Here is a 26402-nt window from a genome sequence, read left to right on the forward strand (position 1 = left end):
TAAGTAAAATAATACATTGACTTTTTAACAAAATTGTTCTATGTACTGTTACTAATGATAAAATAAGTGTAAAGATACACATTTCATGCTTACAAATTTGATGTCTTATTTTTTAAATGTTCAGCTAATTGATACCGTTTTGTATTTTTAAAAATTTGTTTCTGAACCAGTCAAAGTAATATTTAAAAATATAATAAATTTTAAACACACAAGTTACGGAATAAAGAAGCTATTTGTAAAAGTAATACATATTTTGCAAATAAGGATAAAACTATAAATTACTACTTATTTTCTTTTACATGAATATAACTTAAATTTTGTGCTGCTAGTATGGATATGATATTATCATGATTTACTTTAAATGTAGTCAAATTCTAGATTGAACTTAATTATTCAAATACATGTATTTATGTGTTTCAATTGCATTTATAAGAATAAATTACTATTAAGTCCAATTATCATAAATTTCCTGTTGATTTATTTCATTGATTCATTAACCACATTACGTTAAAGATTACCGAGTGTATTCACGTGTATCATTGACGCATTTGTTTTTAATCTGCAAATAGTTATATATTAATCACTCTGCAGAAATGAATATTTGTATTAATAATTATTGTAGCACAACAACTTTCTGTAAATGATAAACATAGCGAAAATCGTAGACTGATGATAATAGTGTAAGCTACGGCCATGTGCGCGGATCATAGCGAAACAATTCCTTTGCGCTCGATCATACGTGTCGTTGATTGGCTCATATTAAAGAGGTATTTTCAAGAGTCGATATTCGTCCGAATACGCCGACTATAACGAATGACCAAGGTCATAAAATTTTTGGCCTTGAACATACGCCTCGCTGATTGGTGCGGAGATGTCTCGATGAATTAGTATAAATATCAAAAGATAGTCGAACTTGATGAATCTTCCAAATATACTCAAGTATATTCCGATAATCCCTGAGATTTATTATCTATTATTAATTGAATGATTTTCAGAATCTCTGAACGTATTTAATAATAGACATTATATTTCCATAACACATGTAATATACCTTAACAGCAGATATTAGTTAATGTTAAGGTTTTATCTCGTAATAGAGAGAGAGGAAATGCGTAGATGAATGTATAATAGAAATATATTTATGTATAAGTACAATGTGTATCCTAGTCTAGATCCGCATGCTGACAGCGTTATTTTACGAAAAAGCTTCGAATCCATGGGCCTATGGGTATTTATATAATTACAAAAAGCTGGCCTGTCTGTACCCCGCTGCATCATCTGTGCAAGGCATGTTCCCAGAAAAGGCTGTGAGGCTGAGAGGCCCTTCAAACTGATTTAGTGCTAAACAATACTCAATGGCTTCGAGGGCTAAAAAAACTAAACATTAGAGAAGATGTGAAGTTTTCCTTCAACAGTTAATAAATTTTAAACTTCGTACACTATGCAGAGAGGGGGCTGTTGGATTCCAAACGTGGCATTCAATACCAGTTGAATCATGTTAAAAACTGATCTCCCGGATTTATGATTTATGATGCGGCATTAAAGGATTTGATAACCATGAATGAAAATCCAGAAACATTACCTGTACAGACTAATTACCGTTATAATTACGATATGAAACCAACAAAGGAGGAACTGTATTTTTTTCCAAAATCTCTTGCTTCAAACGTTTCTGCAAAACGCTCCAATTAAAACCCAGTAATATACAATGACTCGCATTAATATTCAGCACCATGGTACGCGAAATGTTGTATTATGTTACTTGATATATATGTCGGGTTTACATTAGAATTAGGGTTAGGGGCGTGAAACGAATCTTCGTTTGGGTTACACGTTGTCGTTATGCAATGGAGAAGACATTGACTAGTGCAAATACGATTATTATAGAACCGGACAAGTAACCGCGGTAGTTAGGTGCTCGAGAAACTAATGACAATGATCCTAGGTTCAATAACGAATCCGCGGTCGACGGGATGATAGATGAACGTACTCACAAAATCTAAGTCGGACGCGTAATATTCACTGGTCGTAAAGAGTTACTCCTTTCATCAATGAGATCGCGAGAAAGAATGTCTTTCCTGTCCCGATCATGCCACAGAGGAAAACTATAATGGGGTGTGTCTAAGGACACGAGATCATCGGATTCGTCGAGAAAAGCCTTCGTTCAGAAAGTAAGGGAAATTGGCGTTGCTAATTGGTCAATCTCCATATCGGTGGTTAGAAAAAGATGCTAGCCGCCCTCGAGGGAAAGTTGCTAGTGGGAGACGCCGCTCGTTGAAAAATATGTCTCCCCTATCTTCCCGTAGTTGGGACAAAGACTGTTTGTCTGTTTGAAGGACTTTAGTTAACTAAACCTTAAGATTTATAACGGGCCCTCGAGCTAGCCGAACATGTACTGCGGAGACGCATCGACATCTGGCAATTATCTTACTCCAGGAATAGGGTCTGCGTGTGGCGAGCCACAGGACAGAAACCGTTGGAATGTTTACTGTCGCGTGTCGCCACGAATATTTCTTTTAAGGAGAGCTATAGAATTACTCCATACCTTTGTTAGACAAAGCGTTCATCCCGTGACCGCGGCTACGTTCGGCGACTGACTGTCGCCTCGAGCCCAAGCTCATTATCACGACTCTCGAACAATTACAATCGGGTTGAATAACTACAATTGTTCAATTACAGCTATAGTAGACTCTAGGTTACAATGTTGCGGGATTATCCAAAATTCCAAAGGCTCCGGTGTTCTTTCATCTCCGACATATATATATTTATTCATTCGTATCTGTTTCAAGAAGCAATGTTTAAACATTTGACACTTGCCCCGCGAACATGATTCATCCTATTCATATTCCGTGCTTCCTATTCCAGTGCACTTTTTTCCGTAAAAATCAGTAAATTTGCAAACGTTGTATCTTAAAAGCTAATTGAAATTGGTCGTATAGATGAAAAATTAATGAATTCGTTTTGAAAAGCACTATGAAATGGTCTGCAGAAGAGTATATAATAGTTACTTCTAGAAAAACTAATTTAATCTTTATATCCTGCAAAATAATTACGTAAAAACAATTTTCGTATATAACACTTTTTGTATCTGCAATACAAAGAGATATATATTATATATATGTTAAGCCGTGTCTAGAATTACCACGGACATCCTATATAAGTATGTGATAAGTAATAATATCTTGTATATCGTAACGTTCGAATATAAGTAATTTTCTCTTTTATAATTATCGAAATATTCGTCAGGAAATGATTTGTTAAAAAATGGTCTTTTATTATTGTGAAATTACGACTCTTCTATTTTATTCTATTCAATTTTCGAGATCTTTAAGTTTGAGGGTATAATTGTTTGTAATATAGATATTATAGAATGTGAATTTTTTGTGGGAAGGATATTGCGATTTCTACCGTTTCTAGATTCGTAGATAGTGGAATCTCGATGGAACGGTGCTTATTTGATATTGCTGTTTGCATTTATTGCATTTTCCGCTTTCTCTATTCTTTACGGTGTTATAGTGTTTTAATGTAAAATGATGGTTATTCTTGAAGTTTGTTTCTTGCAGGCATAATAAATCTGGGTTGTGTAGTTTCGGATTATTTGGAGTTCTTCGTAGAGTCTGTAGTATCCATCTAAGTTCAATTGTATAATCGTTTTCACAATTGTGCAATTTGTTTTATTTATTGTGATATATTTGTTAGCTGGCAACCTATGCGAAGACAGTATCGATTTCTGACGTCCAAGTACTCATGTGACTATCTTTTGGTGATTTTTTATCTTTTGGTAAGTTTTTCCGCAGATTCGCTCAATTCTATTCTTCATTAAGTTAGAAAAATTTACCAAATGTCCAGCTGGACAAATTATAAAGTACAAATTAAATAATAAAAAAATTCTATTCTTGATGTTTTCTGTATAATCATTTACTACCTGTAATGGATGGGCAGCTTCATGGCAATTTTCAAGGAATCTTCTTAATCGGATCTCGCTGGCTGTTTAAATGATTATGGCTTATTCTTTGATAGGGCATTAGCGTAAGATTTATTGCATATAGTTAGGTTTGATTCCATTATATTTGAAGTTGAAGTATTCTATCTTCTTGAATCTCGATTAATTGTGATTCCACAATTAATTGTGATAAACTTGATTTCATCGTTGTTGGTTTAGATCCATGCAAGTATGTGCAATATCAACATTGTTGTCATTAATACTTTCATTGACACTGCTTCTGCATCTGTGGCTCTCGTGAGAGATACCGTTATCGTTAGACGTCAGGTATTTTATGACGGTTCACAGCCGATTGTATATTGATTCACAGTGTTTAGTTTTGCAATACTTCATTTCTACACTGAAATGTCAATGCTCCATACTTATCGGAGACTCTACGCTATTTGCCTTGCTTCCCACTTTTACTGTTCGTGAAAATTTTTTGGAAGTATTCTTAATTGGCTAAAACTAAAGGAGGAGTTAGCCAATCGGTATTTGTCCATGATCACGGCGGGAGTTGGCAATGTAACGAGATTTCCTTCTGGCCCAAGGCCAGAATGTTATCGACTATGGACATCCGGTCTGGGATTGATATCCCTCGGGAAAAACCTCGACTTATGACACCAATAATTTGCTATTGAGGCCATCGAAAAATACTGTAACGAAATCATGTACTACAGAAAGCTATTTATTAAAAGCTAACGATTTTTTAAAAAAATAGCTTTGGTGCTTTCGTGTCATAAACCGTACTAGTTGTTTGCATAAGAAATTCCTCTTTTGCTTGTGCAGCTAATCGCTACAGATACTGTTGGAATACAACGATATCAGTCGCATGCGGATAGAGTGTTTGATCGTACAGATTCTTCCATTCGTTGCCCAGCGCCATCCCCACTAGCGTGCGTTCGTTAGATGTACCGCGGCGGCTGGCGCGTGCATGCTCTTCCGAGAACTCGGCGGAAGAAACGTAAGGATATGGATGGAACATTGGGCACGTCGGTGTCGCGCCTTGACAGCGTAGCGTTTTGTATCGAGAAGCTGCTAGAAGGTTCCGTGGCACGTGACGTTACACAGACATCTACTCAGGTCACACTCATTATAGAGAGTGGGGGTTCAAAATCTTTACAAGCGCCACAGGTCACTAAGGCAGTTAGTCTGTGAATAACTAGCCAACTGTCTACATTCCAGAACGCACATTTATAACTCTCGAAATAATTGTTTAATAAATATCACATTATATTATTTCAACATAAACATTGTGTCTTCCACAGAATATTAATCCTAATTCCAAGATTAAATTCTAACAGATACTTAAAAAGATTTCGATAATAACGTAACTTTTCTAGGTAGAAGTACATTCCTTTATTGTTATCAATTTATCATTTCAAGCGATGTAATGCGGGAGATGTGATGTCATTTTCAACAAGATTATATTTGTAATAAGTAATAACATAATGCATTTAAATTACAATCCTTCATTTACACCAATAGAGCGCTAACGGCCGAAACTTGTATTCGTATTTAAAATACACTTTTCCTCATGCATTTTTTATACTTTAACTGCATGTAGTTACGATTCGTCTTAGAAAAAGTTAGATGAACTAGTCGAAAAGCTACTTCTTCGTGGATTTGTACGGAACTTCATAAAATCACTTTGTTATGACAAATTTATAACATATAACGAAAAAAATTGTTAATTTTGAGTTTAAAAGTGTTTAAGCTATGATGTCGAAAGTCTGTACGACTTTCATTCAAAGTACATGCACTTGCTTCTATAGTAGCGATTAAAATGAGATAGGTACTGAGTTTGTGATTTACCATTTACGTCCACATATCGGAAAAATGAATCTCTTCAAGATTTTTGAAAAACGGTTGAATTTAGTTCAGAAATCCTCACGGCTATTGGTTCAAACGCAGCTCTATTTCCTGTATCGCTTTAAATAAAGGATGTCTGAGCTAAAAGGCGCTTCTGTTTTCTGAGTGTCTTTTGAAGAAGTTTCAAAGAAAGCGGGTGGACAATGATATTCTCAATTCGTAACATTTGAGTAAAACTTTTACTAATGTATAATTAAAAACAAGACACGATATAACTTGGAGTACTATTTATTTAATAACATTTACTTATTTTTTTCAGTTATGAAATATGTATGTAAGTGTGATTTGAAGTATATTGCCTTTGATCTCATTTTAATTAGAAGAATCTCATAAACACGTTAGTAAAAGTTTAATTTGAAAAAAATTGTAAATAAAAAAGTTTCATCATTGAATTAAGGTAATAGTGAGCAATTTGGTTAGCCACATTTTTCATGCTTTAATATGTTAAAAAGGGCTATTTAAATGGCATTTTTCTCAATTCGATGAGTATATTGTATTTTTTTCTTTCTTTTTTATGTATATCCGCCGATTTTTTCGGAACGGTTAGATCAATTGAGATGATTCTTTTTGCATCTTGTAGGGCATGTTTTCTTGTTGGTTCCACTAAAAAACTGATTCATTTTCTTCATTCTTAACTATTGTTGTTGCAAATTACCCATTATTCACTGATATCATTTCGTTATGTCTGATCGTTGTCACTGGAAGCGATGAAACTGGGCCATTTCCTTGTAAAATTTTTTATGGAAGCTTACTTCGTCCATTTCTGCACATAGGTTTGTCGCTCAAAGGTAATTTGATCCGTGTTTTTTTTTATTACTAATTCTTCGTTTTAAATATGCTTACATTTCATCTTGTAATGTGTAAAGACATTGTTCATATGAAATAGACCAGAACTCTTTCTTTACGAAAGAAGTCTTTGCATTTCTACAAATGCTCTTTCGTCATGCGTTTTATTGAGAATTTTGTTTGGTACTAAATTAGATACGGATAGGCCGTTTAAACTTATCACATGACTAAGAGTGACGTAGACTTGGCTATTTCCAAAATTTTCTTTAGGAAGATCAATTACATCTCTATTTAGTGTAGTCCCTTGTAATTTATGTATGATTACTACCCAGCTTAGAGTAAACGATAACATTCTTCGTTCAGTGTCTTCATTAGCTTTCGTCATCTAAAATGTTATTTCTACTGGAGATATCGGAATCTAGCTATCGATATCTTTGAATCTGCTTCCAATGGATTCATCGTAAAATTTTATAAGTACTGAGTCCGACAATTTTCCCTCTTCCAGCTGATCTCTTCGAAGAGTTGGTTATGTAAATTTCTTTACAATTTCTATTGCGTCCTTTATTAAACCATACAAAAATTGGCATGTTTTGTCGCTCTATGACCGCTCAATTTACGTTATTATATACAAGAATCCTCTACTGTTATTTATATTTTTAGCAATAACGTTTTCTAGTGGTCTTTCTCCATATGTAGTTACTTCCTAAGATTTGTGTAATGAATTAATAATGTACATATAAATTAATTTCGTTAATTTATCAATGATTTTTATGTTATATTCGTCCATTAATTTTACTGTCGGTAATATTCTTACTGCTGCGCCCTTCTCAAACTCTCCAGCTAGAGTAGTATTTCTATTAGAAGAATTGTTACTACAGCAAACCGTAAGTTATTTAATAGGCCAATAAACTATGTATCATCTTCTTGTCTCATATTAATGATGAATTTGCAGAATTGAAACTGGCGCCATAAATTAATCTCTGTAGTACACATTGTGGTTGTACAAAACACCAACTTCCTTTTAGGGTAGTTACATGATGACACCAGAGAGAAGTATTATACATCTATGCTACGAAATAGTTTTCCATTGGTCTTGAGCACTTGCAGCCTTAAATGGATTATTCACAAATTCTCGTAAGAGACAATTGATATCTGATGATCTTATCAATAATCAACTACCTTATATGATGCCACTTTCGTCTCTCCTGTTTAAGTCTTTGTCTTGTCATTGACTGATAGGTTGTAGCAGTGCCTTCCTCCCTTCCTCAATGGGCAAGCAGAAAACGGAATGCAAATATTTTCCGAATATTTAACGGCTGACAACGTTTCCTTAATGAACGATAGTTTTATTGTTGTAGCTACTGTAGGATTAGTAATGTTAAGTATTTTCAATGAGCAATATCAAAATAAACGACTTGCCATTGCTCTAGTCCACCTATAGTAAGAAACGATGTCTTTCCCGTATTGTCATCATTTTTTATATTTTTTTCAATTACTGCGGAACTTGATTTAAGTTGATCTTTCTGTTGAATATTAAAACTTTGAATGCTATTAAGGATTATATTTTTCGTCATTGCAACCGCCTTTTGCTATTGGTCTTCACATATATCTACTTGGTCATTGTAATTTCTTCCATCGGCATAAATTATTATTAGTTCTTTCTTTGTGTACTGTATTCAAAGTAGTAGCATGGGCGAGATCTGCTTCAATAATTTGTTTTACATGGGCAAATAGTTTGACAGTTGCGTTTGTCAATGTAGGCTTGAATTCATGTTTCCGTTGCAGGAAATATTGTTCTGTTGATTCGTTTTTGCACATAAGTCTACTTCGTGAACTGTGTTGCGAATTATCAACTAAAGAGCAACCGGTCAGGTCAAACCGATCGGTCGATATCGCGTACTTTGAATGACTTAACGCTCAAGGTGGAGGAGGTTTAATAGATCGAGTGTTAGTGTAATTTAGCACCTTATTTGCACTTGTTATATAACAGTAAAGTTTGATGTTATGGACACGACGGTGGTAAAGTCTTGTTGAAACTGAAGTATTTCACCTGCACGGTACGACGCTCTGATGATGACTGACTTAGTATGTCGCTGATTCTCCCCACCAGCCGTTGAGTCTCATCCGTCCATCGTGCCTTCCTGGCCGAGGGTTTCCCTGGGGTTTTTGCCGGGGGTTTCTCCCTGACCTCGGAGTCATCAGCTCGAAGAGGACAGGTACTTCGGAATTTCCCAAAGAAGGGATAGGTGCTCCGAGCCATAAAAGGAGGAAATCTCGAAAAAACTGTTCAAAACATAACATTGGTGGCAGAGTACAGTTGGTTTATTCCTTATTCGCATGAGGGACTGAACAGGCCACATAATTTTTTATTTATTAATAAAAATTAATAATTTTTGTAGCAATAATAATATTAATTGAAATAAATACATAGAAAGAAATTACCGTCTTCCTAATGATAATGAAAATCGTGTTGAGTTGGGCTGTAATATTGGTCGCTACATTAAAAAATGTAATATAATTAAAAAAATTCTTATTAAGGCAATCATATGGCTTTTTATTTTTAGTTCGTTAATATTTCGATAGTTCTTAGTCTCTATATTGTATCATATGTTTTTTTTATGTCTACGCATATTTTAATAAGATATTCGCTTTTCAAAATTGTTTTGCATATGAGTGATTCTTACCCACACACTTTTTCATTTAATTTATGAATTCTAACAAGCTTTAGATATAATAAAGGACATACTGGTATTGTGACAAAGGCGGCCAGATAAATAAATAACCGTATATGAATTTATCGGTATTATTTTAAAAACTACCTATTGAAGACTGAGAAGGTATCTAGGGGATTTCAGTAAAAGTCTTATGTAATAAACTGCATTTAAAACTTGTTACTTGAAAAAACAGATATTTTTTTACACTTTCTATCAGAGAGAATTAGTTAAAATATAAACAGTTTTCTCAAGCAATATTTACAAAATTTGCACATCCAACATCATACATCAATAGTAATTTGTAATCATTCAAATTATTATGGTGTCAACAATATGGACACACAAAAAACAACTGCAACAGAAACCCGGCGTGTGTCAAATGTGCAGAAAACCACCTAACAGCAAACTGCTCATACACAGAAAAGATAAACGAAGTAAAATGAAATAACTGTAATGGAAACCACCTAGCAAGCTATAAAGACTGCGTAGTTAGAAAACAACTACAACGAAACCTGTTTCCATCGCTTCGAAGCAGAACATACAGCAGCTATCCTTCACAACAAAAAATTGCAGAACCAGAGCCAACACCAAATGTACAAATCGTATCGAACACTAACCATAGAAACAACAACACCTTTGGCAGCCGAAGTTGTGCACAAGTAACTAACCAACACCACCCATAAAAAACCACAATCAAAACAACAACAGTAACGACGCTACAGAAGTCAAGGAACTGCACAAGTAATACATCAAAAACACTGAAATGCTAACAAAAATGATAAGTGAGCAAAATGCAATACTCAAACAAAAAACACAACAAATTACAGTCACACTGCAACTACTTACAAACATGTTAAGTAAAAAATGGAAATGGACACAGTGAAAATAGCAGCTTGGAGCTCCAATGATCTACAACAACGGGCCCTCGAAACTAAAACAATTCTGTATAACAATAATATTACTTGTTTCAGAAACACATTTCACACCAAAAAGCTACATGAAAATACCATATTACACCATCTATGATACCAAACATCCCTCAGGAAAAGCACACGGAGGGACTGCAGCGATAATAAGAAACGATATCAAACACCATTTACATAGTGAAACTAGTGTGGGACGCGTTCAAGCAACTACCGTTAAAATACAAACTAACAGCAATTACTTCCAGATGTCAGCAGTATATACACCACCGCGACATAAAATGGCATTTCAAAAATGAGAACAGTATTTTCAATCCTTAGGTGACAAATACATCGCTACGGGAGACTTCAATACAAAACACACGCTATGAGGCTTAAGAATTAATACACCTTAAGGTAGAGGTAGAACACTAGAAAAATATATTAGAACTAGTAATCTCAACATATTATCCACAGGAAGGCCAACATACTGGCTGACAGATCTAAACAAAATTGCTTTCTTGTTTGATTTTGCAGTTATAAAAGGACTATATACGCAAATAAATTAAAAATAACACCTAGTTCTGAGCTTATCTCCGATCATACATCGATAATAATAGAATACACAAGCAGACCAATACTTTGCAGCAATCCAGAGTCGCTTTGCAATATAACCACCAAATGGCAAACGTTTAAAGAACTAATTGAGAGCAAAATCAACTGCAATGTTCCAACAAAAACATTCGACAACATCGAACAGGTAGTAGCAATATTGACAGAAATTATATAAGAAGCAGCGTGGGCAACTACTATTTATGAACCAAACAACAGGCAAACAAAAATAATTCCAACAGACATCTTTGACAAAACCAGAGGAAAAAGAAAAGCAAAAGCAAAATGGCAAAAACATAGGACAGATGAAAACAAAAAATACCTCAACAAACTCGCAAAGGAAATAAAAAGTAAAATAAAAGATCATAATAATAACGAATTCTCAAAACTCTACCAACTACCCTATATGGAAAGTCACGAACAAAAGAAAGAAGCCAATAAAACGAATCCCAGCAATCAGAAAAGCAGACAACACATGGGCCAGAAGCAACTGACAAACACTACACCATACCTAAAACAACAGCACAAGAAATTAGAAACTTAATCGAGAAAACAAAAAATAATAAAGCACCAGGAATCGACCTAATCAATGGTAAAATCTTGAAAAAACCTTCCGCCAAAAGCGATAAGACTAATAATATTCAATGCAATACTAAGAATTCAATACTTTCCTAAACTATCTAAATTGGCACAGGTCATAATGTTACCTAAACCAGGCAAAGACCCACACGAAACTACATTTTACAGACCAATAGCACTACTTCCCGTATTTTCCAAAATACTAGAGAAAATAATATACGACCGCATAAAACCAATAATGGAGTAGGAAAAATTAATACCAGATCACCAATTCGGATTCAGAAACAAACATTCCACTATAGAGGAAATGTACAGGCTCATCAACGAAATAATACTAGCATTAGAAAACAAACAATACTGTACAGCCCTCTGTATGGACATAGCATTTGACAAAATAAACCACGAAAGCCTACTGCAAACAATCAGGAAACAATTCCCGGAGCAAATATACCAATTAATAAAATCTTACTTAAGCAGCAGAACCTTCGTAATAAAAATCAAGGACACATACTCTGAAGTCAAAGACATCAAGGCAGGGGTTCCGCAAGGAAGCGTCTTAGGACCAATACTATTCACGCTATACACGGCCAACATACCAACAATTACCAATAGCAAAATACTGACATTCGCGGACGACACAGCCGTACTAGTCAGGCACACTAACCTAGAAACAGCAGTCAAATCACTACAAGAACATATCACAAAAATAGAAAAGTGGCTGCAAGATAAACAAATAAAAGCAAACCCCGATAAATGCAACCATACTACATTCACACTGCGAAAACAGACACCACCAAACATCCTACTGAACGGCACGCATATATCGCAAAGAAGGCAAGTCAAATACCTAGGGGTTTGCTTTTATTTGTTTATCTTGCAGCCACTTTTCTATTTTTGTGATATGTTCTTGTAGTGATTTGACTGCCGTTTCTAGGTTAGTGTGTCTGACTAGTACGGCTGTATCGTCCGCGAATGTCAGTATCTTGCTGTTGATAGTTGTTGGTAATGTCGACCGTGTAGAGTGTGCATAACATTGGTCATAAGACGCTTCCTTGCGGTACCCGTGCCTTGATGTCTTTTACTTGAGAATATACATCTTTTATTTTTATTACAAAGGTTCTGTTGTTTAAGTATGATTTGAGTAAGTGATGGATTTGTTCCGGGAAATGTTTTTTGATTGTTTGTAAGGGGCTTTCATGGTTCACTTTGTCAAAACCTTCAAGTGTTGACGTTTTCTCTTTCTACAGTGAAGGATGACGAAAGTCAGGCGGTTATCCCAGACATTCGAAATTCACATTTTCATACATCTGACAAGAACTACATTTTCATTAACTTTCAACTTCGCATTCTCAATTTCAATAGTTGGTAATTGAAATAGTGCGATTTTGGACTGTTTTTATTATTTATGAGTCGACGAATTTACCAATCTTAACATGTGACATCTTATTTGATAGGTATTTTTAACATCTACAATTTTTATTCGTCTAAAGTATGTCAACTAAAGTCAGTTTTCATGATTCAGTAATATTTGGTAATTTGAGAAGTTGGTTTCGATATTTGTTTACAGCATTTACTGCAATCTAATAGCCAGTAGCTAGTGAGTCTGGCTCACTTAATTCCTTATGAACTGATTAATTTATAACATTTTACAACAATAAATGAGCTCATATACAATGTCGTTGAATTTTCCTTAACAAACACCATCGTACATACTAAGGAAAACGATATAGGATATAGTTCCATGCGACAATGAAAAAATATTCATGCCAGTACAATTGACATGCCAAGTGCTGAGGATTAATGTTAAATTTAAATGGTGTTCGGAAAAATATAAAAATTATTGTATCACTCTACTGATCGTTTGAAAAAGAATTTTCTCTTTTCTCCTCTACAAAAATATAGTAAACAATTAATTTCTCCTTCTTAGGCAACTTACAATTAGTTTCATTATTCCGCAATTTTGTCATTAGGATATACGAAAAGACTTAAAAATACCAACGGTCAAAGAAGAAATTGGCAGGTACCCAGAGAAATACAAGGAAAAAACGGCAGCACATCCAAACTAGCTGGCTGCTGAAGCGAGCAAAACTCTCATGAAAGGAGGATTAAAAAGAAAACACCCCATTGACCTCACTATGGAAATAAAATAGTCAAACTGGAATATGGTATCCCGCTGGAGTAGCACATGTTATTTAGCAATTAAGCTAGAAAAATTTACCGAATGTTCAGCTGGGCAAATTGTAAAATACAAATTAAATAATGATAATAAAAAAAATTTTGTCATTTTCCTATTTGTTTATCTCGGATAGAAAAGTAGATATGCACTTTTCCGTAGAACCGTGCAATTGTCCATCGTGTGAGAGACGTGGTTCGTTGATGTTATTGATTTACTATTTACTTCAAGATAATAAATCTTTCTTATTCAATGACCAATTGGTAGTAATTACTTATTAAACATTTTGCAAAATAAAATTAGCTGTACCTTACACATGCATTTACATATCAAAAGACATGTACGATTTGCACAACTCCAAACGCTCAGCCAAACCGTGAAATGGCTTGATGTGTGACCGATCTTCTTGCTGTTTAGGTTAGCGCTATTGGAACTTAAATTGCAAGACAAGGTTAAACAGTTTCTTGTAGCGTGGAACTCAGTAGGTTCTTGTCTATGGTATTGTATAACCAAGCAGGGAAGATCCCTAACTTTAAGCTAAAGTACATAGGTTCTTGTATATGCTAAATTATAACCAAACAGGGCAGATCCCTAATTTTATATGTTTTTGTATACGTTAATTTTATCTGAATTGAGCACTTGGCCGCATGGTGCAGCACCTGTACTCTGAAACAACCAGAACTACGAGCGTGAGCACTCTCATTTCCTCTCTGATATTACTTACTTATCACAGCTCCTCGATATTGCTTTTAATTAAAGTTATAAACGATTTATGGAAAAAGGATTTCTTGGCACTTTTTACTAATTTGTAACACAAATTGGACTTATTGTAATGTAATAGGTCTCATTTTACGGATAATTCTATGATCTACATAACTTTCCATTTAAACCCTTTTGTTGGATGACAAATGCTTTTTAACATACAAAGCGAAATATAAGAAAAGTCATATATTTTTCGTTTAATCAATATTTTATTTATGAAGTACCGGAGGAAAATTGTTTCAAAGTCGTTTATTTTGTTTTAAATATCGTTCCGAACCATATCATCCAAAAATATTTCTATTGTCAATTTGTTTATGGATTCACTTTTGTTAGGCTTAATTTGACTGGATTATTTTCGTGACGAGCGACTTCAGTTGCCTGTGGTATCTAAACAAAGGTATCGTGGCGAGCGACTTTAGTCGTCCGTGGTAGCGAGAGTGTTTTAAACAGTTCCATTTTCATTATCTTAACGAAATTTTCGTAATTTTCCCAATTGTCACGTGCTTTTAATATTTATTCAAATGCAATATAATAGCACTTACAAAACTAAGATTATCAGAAGTTAACATATAATCGGAGTTAAAGATATTAATCAATTTTAATACGTTTCATAGATATTATTATACGTTAATAAATATATAAACATAAAGAAAAATTACATAAGTCGTTGCAAGCTAGTATGTGTGACGTTCGAGTATCAATGAGATTCATTAAGAAATGGTGTAGTTTCACTATACACAAAGTGTAAAGAAATACTCGATGTTATCTAATTGCATTTCGCTTAACTGGTTAACATTCATGATAAATACATATGTGTTATTTTGAATACAGACAAGCGATATTTTATCGCGCGATCCCGCTGCGATCATATGCTTTTCTTTGTTTTCCTGTTAAATACGACAAAGTCAGATATACGATCGCAGTGGAATCGCACGGTAAAGTGTAGCTCGTGTATATTCAGGGTTATTGGTGTCTTTATTGCGATTTCAACGTGTGCGATAACTCTTGACCTCGGAGTGAAGATTAATCTTGAATGTTCTTCGTTCACAGTACGCAGAAGAACGATTTCGTGAACAGCTACGTTTACTTCAGTGTGTATCCTACGAAAATTTTATTCAGAACTATGAAGAGTTTAGTTAACGAAGTTAATAATGCCGTCACGGAATCTCTTTTTGGATTATCGTTTGCATTTCCGCAATTGGAGTATCAAGAATCTCATAAAGTCGTTTTGATGCCAAACGTACGTACATAACCTTGAATATTCTGTATGAAACAAATTAATACGAATAACACCTAATGTTGTCATGATTTTACTATATATGTTGGCGTTTCCATGAACAATCTTACTAACAATTTGCTGTATTTTAGCTTCAAGAACGGAAACATAAGGTATCCCTGATATGCGGCGGTGGAAGTGGACACGAACCTTTCGCGGCTGGTATGCGCTTATTTTATTTTTTAAAAAATCGGAACACTATATGCATGTTATTATGTATTATGAATACAATTTTATTTTGAGTCATATCATACTTCTTAAATGCTAGCAAGTATAAAAATAAATATCCTACTTGGATTTATTAATTTCATTTAAATACATTAAATCTATAACTTAATGTATTTTATGTAAGATATAAGTAAATAAAACTGTAATTCATTCAAGGGAAGAAACAGTAAACATAATTTATTTGCAGTTCGGTATAAAAGTATATGCGTATATAAATTTTCGAAGCGTTTAGGGACTATTAATTATGTAATATAAAAAACAAAATTTTTTAAGGATTTGGGAATTCCTTAATTTTCTAAGAAACTTTCCTACATTATGTAGTTACAAGACTAACGAAACTTAAATACTTAAAGACTATATTGGATACATATTTTTAATATATGGAACATGTTAATTGAATGTTATCTTAAATACAGGGTAGGACATATAAATCGGAAATAATTACAAACGCCTAAATATCTCCGTTATTAATGGTTATGTGAAAAAGCTTCACAGGATAAAGTTATACTATTTGGGGGAGCACATGCAATGATAGATAATGTTTTCTTTGGAAGTCATTTTTTTATGAGATTTCAGGGTCATCACTATTTTATTTATAGGACCACATTTTTTAATACATTAGTCAATCCACCTCTGTGTAACCTATAAAAAGTATTAACATATTTATATCGAGGATCTATTAGTTTAATAAATATTTTAACTTTAATTTGTCAAATTTAACGTATAAGAAACAAAAAGACTCTTCTATATTAAATTTGATAAATTAGAGTTAAAATATTTGCTAAATTAATAGTTTGTTGACATACATATGTTAATGCTTTTTTTATAGATAATGCCGAAGTAGATTTAATAATATATAAAGGATATGGCCCTGTCCAAAAAAATGGTGATGTCCTTTGAAATCTCATTAAAAAAGTAACTTTCGGAAAAAACATTATGTACCAATTGCATGTGCCTTTTAAAATAGTATAATTTAATTCTGTGAATTTTTTTCATATTTTGGTGTTCCGATTTATGTGTCCTATCCTGTATATATAATTTCAAATTTGGTGACAAGATTTTTATATTCCTGTTTCATTTTTATTTTTGCTATAATTTTGTACTAAAATTAAGAACTGTTTATTATACCAAATATATAAAAAGTATAGAATATCAATTATAAACTGTATATGCTAAAAAACAACATATTTATATGTTTATAAATAGATAGTATTTACATAATAATTAAATAATGGAACCAATTCTGTTCTTAGATAGATTTCTTTTCACAGGATTGTTTCTTTTTATAACTTTAATGTGATGTTAAAAAGAATCAAATTTTCTTTCCATAGGATTTAATGTAATCTAGTACCATTAAAATGACGCCTGCTTAAACATTTTTATTTGAATTCAATCCTTTTCACTTTATGCTTTCCTTGATATGTCTTGATTAAATTTGTACCCTGATTTTAATTCATGCTTTTTCCGGTATTTAATTAGCGATTATCGGCTGTTTTTTAATGTTATTCTCTATTTTGTAGAAAAATGACACCCAATCTATTCGGAATAAACTGGCATTAAATGTAATTATAAGTATAATTATTATTAAACTTCTTGTTGCTTACGGGCCTTTTGTTATGTAAAGTTAATTATTATTGATTATAGTATATTGAGTTTTGAAACAGACGCTACAATTATCACTTCAATTTTTCCAATAAAAGGTTTAAATTATTTCCACTTTTTCAAATAGTTCATAATCAGTAATATCATTAAATTGTTTCCTTTTTGTTAAACACTTCCTTAAAAAATTGCTATAAATTATAATAAGGGTTTTTATTAATGCCTAAATGAAACATTAATGTAATTCAATGGCACTTTGTAACTACATAAACATAAATGGTTAACGTACTTGGTATAGATTACATTTTTTGTTTGTGATATATAATTGTATTATACTCAAACAAATAACATACCGATAATATTCATATACTTTGAATATGTCCATAGTGTTCTAAATATGAATATGTTAAAAATTATTGTATGACATTAACAAGTAAACATAGAAAAAGAAAACAATTATTCGTGCTTCATAACATAATATTATTATCTATAATATGTATATTAGAAACAACACTGGTATGAAAAATAAAGTCAAATGTGTGAACACCTTATACGGAACAAAACTCGAAGAAAATCTGCACAGAGTTATCGACGATGGCGAAATTTAACATTTTCTAACAAATAAAATTTAATTGTACAATTTAGATGACCCAGGTGGCTTTGGTTATTATTTTTATGGCATTAGAACAGTTAGGATGGGCCAAAATTGCTTATAAAGTACGAGGAGATACACAATTTAGTTATTGCAAATTTCCTTATATATACAGGGTGGTTAGTAACTGGTGGTACAAGCGAAAAGGGGGCGATTCTACGCGAAAAAAGAAGTCGAAAATATACAATAAAAATTTTTCGTTTGAGGCTTTGTTTTCGAGAAAATCGACTTTGAATTTTCGCTCGGTACGCGTGCGGTACGTTATAACGGATCTCACTCTAGATCGTTGTCTCGATGGAAAAATTAAAAAAAAAAAAAATAAAAAAAAAATTTTTATTCTATATTTTCGATTTCTTCTTTCGCGCAGAATCACCCCCTTTCCGCTTGTACCACCAGTTACCAACCAGCCTGTATATAAATGAATGCAGTAAAATGCTCATAATTTCTATTTAATGTTAATAGTTTGTAATGTTAATAGGATTTTAATGAGTTGATTAAATTCTAAGTTCCGAACAGAAACGAAAATATTATGATTATTGTCTGTATTTCGTCTATTATTGATTTAGTATGCTGTTTCCATGTGAGTTGTGTTTCTAGGTGGAGTCCTAGGTATTTGACTTGCCACTACGTTTTTGTCATTTTGCTTTCGCTTTTCTTCTTTCTCTAATTTTTTCGAGGATGTCTAATGGAATTATTTTTGTTTGTCTGTTGGTTTATTCAGTGGTTATAGTGGATATAGTGGTTGCTCTTGCTGCTTCTTGAATAGTTTCTGTAAATGTTGTTACTGCTTGATCGATGTGTTCAGGTGTTTTCAATGGGATGTTGCAGTTGATTTTGCTCTCAATTATTTCTTTAAATGTTTGCCATTTGGTAGTTTTATTGCATAGCGTCTCTGAATTGCTGTAAAGTATTGGTTTGTTTCTGTATGTAATTATTATGGGTGTATGGTCGGAGGTAAAAGCTCGAGACTGGGTGCTGTGTTTAGTTTATTTGCGTTTAGTCCCTTTGTAACTGCAAAATCAAGTAGGTCAGGTATTTTACTCAAGTCTGTCGGTCAGTATGTCGGTCTTCCCGTGGATAATATTTTGAGGTTATTGTTTCTAGTGTAGTTTTCCAAGGTTCTATCTCGAGGTGTAGTGATTCTTGATCCCCATAGTGTGTGCTTTGAATTATAGTCTCCCGCTGCAATATACTTGTCACCTAAATGTTGAAAGTACTCTTCCCACATTTGTGATGTAATTTTGTGTCGCAGCGGTACATATACTGCTGCAGCTGTAATTGGTTGCTACCAGTTCGTACAGTAACGGTGATTGCTTGTATATGTTCCTTACTAACCTGGCTGCGTAAATGATGTTTAATGTCGTTTTTTATTACTACTGCGGTCCCTCCGTGTGCTTTTCCTGAGGGATGCTTGGTATCATATATGGTGTAGTACGGTATTTTTATGTAACTTTTTGTAGTGAAGTGTGTTTCTGATACGAGTGGTATGTCAATATTATTGTTGTATAGGAATGTTTTAGTTTCTAGGGCCCTTTGTTGTAGGCCGTTAGAGTTCCAGGCTGCTATTTTAAGCATGTCCATTTTTATTTTTTGCTCAGCATGTTAGTAAGTAGTTGTAGCATGACTGTTATTTGTTGTGTTTGCTGTCTGAGGACTGCGTTTTGTTCGCTTATCATTTTTGTAAGTACTTCGGTGTTTTTGATTGATTGTTTTAGTAGTTCTTTGATTTCTGTAGCGTCTTCGGTGTTGTTGCTTTGACTCTGATTGTTCATGGGTGTTGCTTGTCTAATGTTTTGGGTTGCTTGCGCGTAGCTTCGGTTTCCTTGGGATCTGTGTTTCTGCTTATAGCTTTTATTTCCTTTTGTGCTTTCAATGTTGCTTCGTTATCCGTTGTACTTTGTTGCTGTCGGTAGTTATCGACTGAGCTATTGCGAATTGGTGGAAACAGTTTACGTTGAAGTTGCTTCCTGATTACACATCCTTTACAGCTAGCTGGATGGTTTCCGTTACAATTATAACATCTAACTTTTTCTATTTTTCCTGTGCATGGGCAGTGTATTGTTAAGTGATTTTTTGCACATTTAACACATGCCGGGATACTATTACAATAATTTTTTGTGTAACCGTATCGTTGGCGCCGCATGCATTGTGGTATATCTTTTTTGTAGCGTGGTGGTTCCACTGTTACTATTGTGTTTAGAATTTGTTTGATTTCATAAATTTCCTTGCTATTCATTCTGGGTTCCAGTTTTATTAAGAATAGTGGTAATGGTTGCTTCGTATCGTACCTTGTTATATTATTTATTGTTCTTGTTTGATGGCCAATTTTTGCTAGTTCGTGACTTAATTTTTCTGTGTTAATTTTTGGATGTAATCCTCTTATAACTATTTTGTAGCTCCTTTCCGTTTTGAGCTGGTACGTGTGGTATATAGCATTCTTTTTCCTTAATTCTTTTATCACTTCCCTATAATTTTCTGGGGTGTTTGTTTGGATTTTTACCTGTTCTAATTTTGTTTGTTTTATTGTGTAATTATCCTTTCCAACTATATTGTTTAGTTGATCAATAAGCGGGTCTATTATTTGCGCCTCAACAAATATTGGTGGTGGTTTTGTAATGTTGTGTTGGTTGAATTGTGGTATTGCTTGTTGGGTCATCGTCTAATTCTTCCGTTAGCGAGCTGAAGGAGTTTCTTATTGGTAATTCTTGCAGCCATCGCTGCTTTTCCGTATCTAGATTACCTGTTATTTTTCGTTTTTTATTGTAGCTGGCCACCTTCCAGCTTTCATCCTGTTGAGTTGTTTCTTTATTGGTTTCCATATCAACTTCAATTGTAACTGAGCAGTCCTGTTCTTGGTTTATTTGTTGACTTGTTTTTGATGTGTTTGTTGTTTTATTTATGTAGTATTGTTCGTCCTTGTTAATAATTTTTATCGGTGAGATTTGTTTTTTCATGGTAGGTTTGCTTGTAGTCTTCTTAATAGAAGACACGGGTTTCCACCATTTAGCTATGGGCGTAGCCGTTCGTAACTTTCTCTTCCCCACTCGCCGCACTTTTCTGAAGCACAGTTTTTCACGTCCGCTTAGCTCGGCTGCTCGGGCAGAACTGATCATTTTAATGAAATCCCGTTTATATAAATTTGTATAAAAATGATCCTGGGAATTAAAATATTTTCATTATTCCGTAGCAGAAAATATAAGTTGATTAAGTTCTTAGCTACTGCAAAATAAAATTTGTCTTGTGCGAAAATCTAATTGCTGTCGTCGGGTCGTTAAATATTCTAAAATATAATGTTATATATATGTTTACATACAAGGTGAGTTACCCAAGATGAAAGCTAAAATATTTTCAATACTGTCAATTATATCAAAAAATGTTTCAAATAAAAATTGAATGATTCCGAGGAGGACAATGATCGACGTAATTAGTACTTTTGTTTGTTTGTTTTTTGAAAGGAATCATATATTCCTTTATATATTAAACAACGCCAAGTCTAACATTTTCTATAAAAAAATTATCAACTTACATCGAAGTTCATTAGATGTTCTAATTTTTATTTTGCAAAATATGAGTTACAGTATCTTCAAAACAACTTTGCAACATACATGGCTGAACATCTTTTTATAGAGAATATTGAAATGGGTAATTCCATTTAAGAAAACAAATTTGAGTTTCAAAGATCCTCTACGCGCCCACCTATGAAAATGCTAATTACATCGATTAATGTCCATCTAATAGAAGCTATTCAACTTTTGATTGAAACATTTCTCGGCATAATTAACAGTATCTTTTTGCATTTTTGTATACATTGGTTAACGCAACTCTTTATTCCACACAAGAAACTACTAAAGTTGGTTATGTTAAAAAAGTAATTGGTTCAGGAAATATTTTAATAAATTGTGCCTTTGAAACAAGGTAACAAAGATAATGAATACCTTCTGAGCTGGCTTTTTGGCATAATTACCAATTTGATAGTTTCCTATGTGGAATAACGAGTTGTACTGATCAACGCATAAAGAAATGTGATTCTATTTACAAGAAACATAGTGGATCTTCATATGTCCTTCAAGTATCTACCTGAGGAAAAATGAAGTCCTGATGCAGACAAGCGACTTTTATCCGCGCGATATTACTGTCATCATATGTTTATCTTCATTGTTCTTAATTGACAAAATGAATAAAGACATATATGATTGCAGCGATATCGCACGGACAAAAATCACTCATCTGGATCGGACCTAATAACACCTAATCGTGGTTATCTAATTTTTGCTAGGATGGTTATTTTCATACAAAACGTAATCTTGCAATATTTAGAAATCATGAAGATAGGTGTTTCGTTCTATTTAAAAACAGAAAATAATTTTCTATTCCTGCATTAATATCCTGTTATTTACTTCCTATTTGATTGTTAAATATGAACATATTACAAATTATGTGAATGCAATAGACAATAGAACTTTAACATCGGTTAAGTTGCGACTTAACAAAGTTGCAAAGTTGATTCTCGCGATGAGTAAGATATGATGCAAAAAAATTTGTTCTTACGATTTTGATTTTCAAGCTTAAAAGACAAGCTTAGGCTCTTTCAGTTAAATTTTCACCGAATCTGATGTGTAGAATTACGTTGTGATAATTTTTATCAATAATATCTTTAAATTCTGTACACTGTACATGTGTAGATATACTATATCCGGTATAAATGTTACGCACTACTATTTTTGTAACTATTAAAAATACGAAGGCGTCTTTTATTATATATATGTAGATGTAATGTATATGTACATATGTACATATAATATAATTTTAAATGAATATATAATAGTATGAGTAAAATTAAACAATATAAAATTAGTTTCAAATATTCTTTTAGGTTATGTTGGAAATGGTATGTTAGCTGCGGCTGTAGCAGGCTCAATATACGCAGCACCACCGTCAAAACATATCTCTTATGCCATCGACCGTGTTTCTCAATATAATAATAGTAAGTTGTAAGATTTATAATTTCGTTGGATTTAGACAGAACAAGATGGAATAAATCCAAAATTGAGCATTTCGTGTTATTTACGTTAAATAAGTTACTTTTGTACTGAATATCTGATATTTGTTTCAAGTTGGAATATGTTATAACTAATACGAAAAAAATGTTTAAGTCATCATTTTCCTCTTATCTAAAATATTTGAAAAATACAGATCTTCAAAATGACTAGTTTTTTTACGATTTTTACGAAACTTACCTTCACAATATAGTATTAGATATAATAGACTATTTTGACTTGATTTCTGATATGATTGGTGAAAATGGTACAGTGAGATCGTAAAATAAAAAATGGTGCCAATTTGGTCTGTATTTACAGTCGTATGCGCCCCATACGCACGTAGTCACTTATATCAAATTTTAAAAATCAATTTGTATAATGATTGGTAGTGTAACGATGTATCATAGATCCGGAACACCCAGGATACAAGTAAAGAATGAATTAATATAACTCTTTTACTTCCCAGAAAAATTCTTTTAGATATATTGTAGAGGAACAGCTGGTTCTGAAATCATATCGTTCTCCTCTGAGCTGACTCTTAAATCATGTGTACGAGTTTTCAAACATGTGAACTCTACTCATTGGAGTTTGGTGGATTTTACTATTTCACTATGTCACCTTTGTTTCTCTTACAATTTTTCTTTTTCTTTATTTCATATGTAATTACTAGAGAGAGGACATTGGAAATTTCGAAACACCTCGTATTGTGACGATACATATAAATTTATTTTTACTTGACTGATAATAATTCAATTGCATCTCTGCTTAGATTTTAATTGGTACCATTTCACCATTAAATACTTTGATTATTCCAAAAAAATTTGTCAAAATTTTAGTTCTTGATGAATTAGATATCTCTAGAAAAAAAGGAAAGGAAATAATAATTTCTGGTTTTATTTCGAAAATTTTCATCCCAATTTCGGAAATTTCGAGACTTCACAAAATGTCTGATTTAGTTCCGCAAAGTTAAACAGATTTTGTACTATCTTTATTATCTATACAGAGTGTCCAGTAACAGATGATAAAAAATTTCATGCTGCTTCCGTAAGCTTTGAAATATAAAAAAAATATTAGAAAATTTAACTAAAAGTTTAGGCGTTAAGTCATTTCCTTGATTTCAATTTAAACAATTTAGCATACATGATCAGAAGTGTATTATTAATATTATTATCATAAATCTTAAATGGAGTTATATAATGTAACGCATTAAATTATAAAATGTTTTATGTGTATAATATGTTTCTAGCTGGTATTTTGATGGTTGTTCCGAATTATACTGGAGATTGCCTTAATTTTGGAATAGCAATTGAAAAAGCGAGACAAAAGGGTCTGAAGGTAAGAAAAAGGAAAACGAATTTATAAACTGAATTTTTTGATTAATTTTAGCTTCTATATTTTATATGGATAGGATTAATACATCAACGTTTATGTACGTATGTAACACATCGTCGGTTTTTATGGTTCATTTAAGGAGAGGTTTCTTATGTGCATCTAACGCGCGCGTTAGGTCAGAAACATTTTAAAACCCGAATCACGTAAGTGACACTGTCTCGTTGCGAGATCACTGATTTTTACCGTTACAATAGAGAAGCATTCTCTCGTTTTTGCTAGGATATTGTGTGATTCGAGCTTATCCAGGATTTTTAGGCGATATCCTTAATTTGACGATAATATAACATCACATTACCCTCACTCTACAGCTATGTCACATGTGTTATATAACATGAATTTCGTCTTACATCTCCACGCGTTGTATCTACAATACTGTTCCTGCATTTCCATTTGTTTGTAGTATGAGTTACGACGTCACTAGTTTAGCAACTATACTATATCCCTTACTATCAAAGGATTTTTATTCTCTCAATCTAGTAATGTTGGGTTTTTGACCGTTCTTAATGCAGCGTGTGCGTTGGACGCATCTAGAAAATCCGACCTTTAGATTTGCTTTAGACAGAGCGACTAATCGATCTCCCCCATTTTAGTAAAATAAAAAATAAGATTGTAACCGAACATTCATTTGCTGTTCGGTGAAACATTCAAATATCTGAATGCTCTAACAAAGGAATTTTCATACCTAGTTCTTACAGATTTAAATGAAATTTGATATGTATGTAAAATATAACAAATCTGTCATTTCAGCCTTAGATGATCAATCAATTTTGAGAAAAATGTATTTACAATTTGAAAAAATCCTTAGACATAGTCCATACCTTTAACATCATACCCTAAGATGGGATAGTGGAGGCCTTTGAATTCTTCGAGGTGCCTCCTTACCTTATTCGTGTTATCCTGTCCTACCTGAGCAACAGGTGGGTCGGTACACCGGTAGGGATGAAGACGGATGGCGACCCGTCGAGCGCGGTGTTCCGCAGGGTTCTGTTTTGGGAGCGATTCTGTGGATCATCAGCTACGACGCGATGCTTCGCTGTCTCATGACTCCGGACACAGGCATGGTGTCTAACGCTGACGACATGTTGTTCCTGGCCGGGGGACGTTGGTGATACGAGACATTGCGTCACGACAAGCTCATCGTCGTTTGCGCGGTACGTACCATACGCAGGCTGGGCTTGAGGGTGTCCGCAGCCAAGTCGGAGGCTATCTGGTTTTATGACTGGCGGCGTAGGGGGGCTACTCTGCCCGACCTGTGTTTGGATATAAACGGGGAGGACATCGAGGTAGGGCTTCAGATGAAATACCTGGGCCTCACCTCACGCATTTCAGACACTTGGTCCTCAAAGAGACGACGCCAGCCAACGCCTTATGTAGTTTGCTACCAAATATCGGTGGGGCTGGGGTCGGAGTGTGCCGACTATATGTGAGTTGTCTGTTCTCGGGTACTGTACGGGGCTCCGGTGTGGGCAGAAGATCTGATGGCGAGTCGTCGCAGTCTGATTTTACTGAGGAGGCTGCATAGGACGACCGACATCAGGATCATAAGGGGATACTGAACGGTATCTTACGCGTTGACGTATTCACCGTTCCAGCTCCAGGCCTTGGCGCTCCGAGGGGTGTACAAAAACCTGAGAGGCCTGGTCAAACCAGAGAAGGTCAGATTCAGAGCCACCGGGCCGTTAGATCGGTCCTTCCGAACTGAGAAGTTTGAACGAACCGCGAAGGGCTCCCGTTATCCTTCCGGATGACACAGGTGTTCGCTGGGCATGGAGTATTCGGTGAGTCCCTGCAGAAAATTGGAAGAGAGGTGACGAGCATCTGTCACCACTGCGGA

The 26402-nt window shown here is 33.9% G+C and overlaps 1 protein-coding gene across 3 annotated transcripts in view; it reads left to right on the top strand.

Annotated features, from left to right (window-relative positions):
* Positions 1 to 15067: 15067 nt before the first annotated feature.
* Positions 15068 to 26402, top strand: part of LOC117213237 (triokinase/FMN cyclase-like) — an 82709-nt gene continuing 71374 nt past the window's right edge. For all 3 annotated transcript variants that reach the window (XR_004488612.1, XM_033458600.1, XM_033458601.1), the window contains exons 1-5: positions 15068 to 15126; positions 15433 to 15622; positions 15751 to 15820; positions 23011 to 23121; positions 24423 to 24511. Coding sequence is in view for 2 of the 3 variants with exons in the window: in XM_033458600.1 (XP_033314491.1) it covers positions 15083 to 15126; positions 15433 to 15622; positions 15751 to 15820; positions 23011 to 23121; positions 24423 to 24511 (504 nt within the window). In the remaining variant the exon portion in view is untranslated. The remainder of the gene's footprint in view (positions 15127 to 15432; positions 15623 to 15750; positions 15821 to 23010; positions 23122 to 24422; positions 24512 to 26402) is intronic.

This window comes from Bombus bifarius, unplaced genomic scaffold (genome assembly GCF_011952205.1).
Source record: "Bombus bifarius isolate JDL3187 unplaced genomic scaffold, Bbif_JDL3187 scf7180000008546, whole genome shotgun sequence".
Classification (NCBI taxonomy): domain Eukaryota; kingdom Metazoa; phylum Arthropoda; class Insecta; order Hymenoptera; family Apidae; genus Bombus; species Bombus bifarius.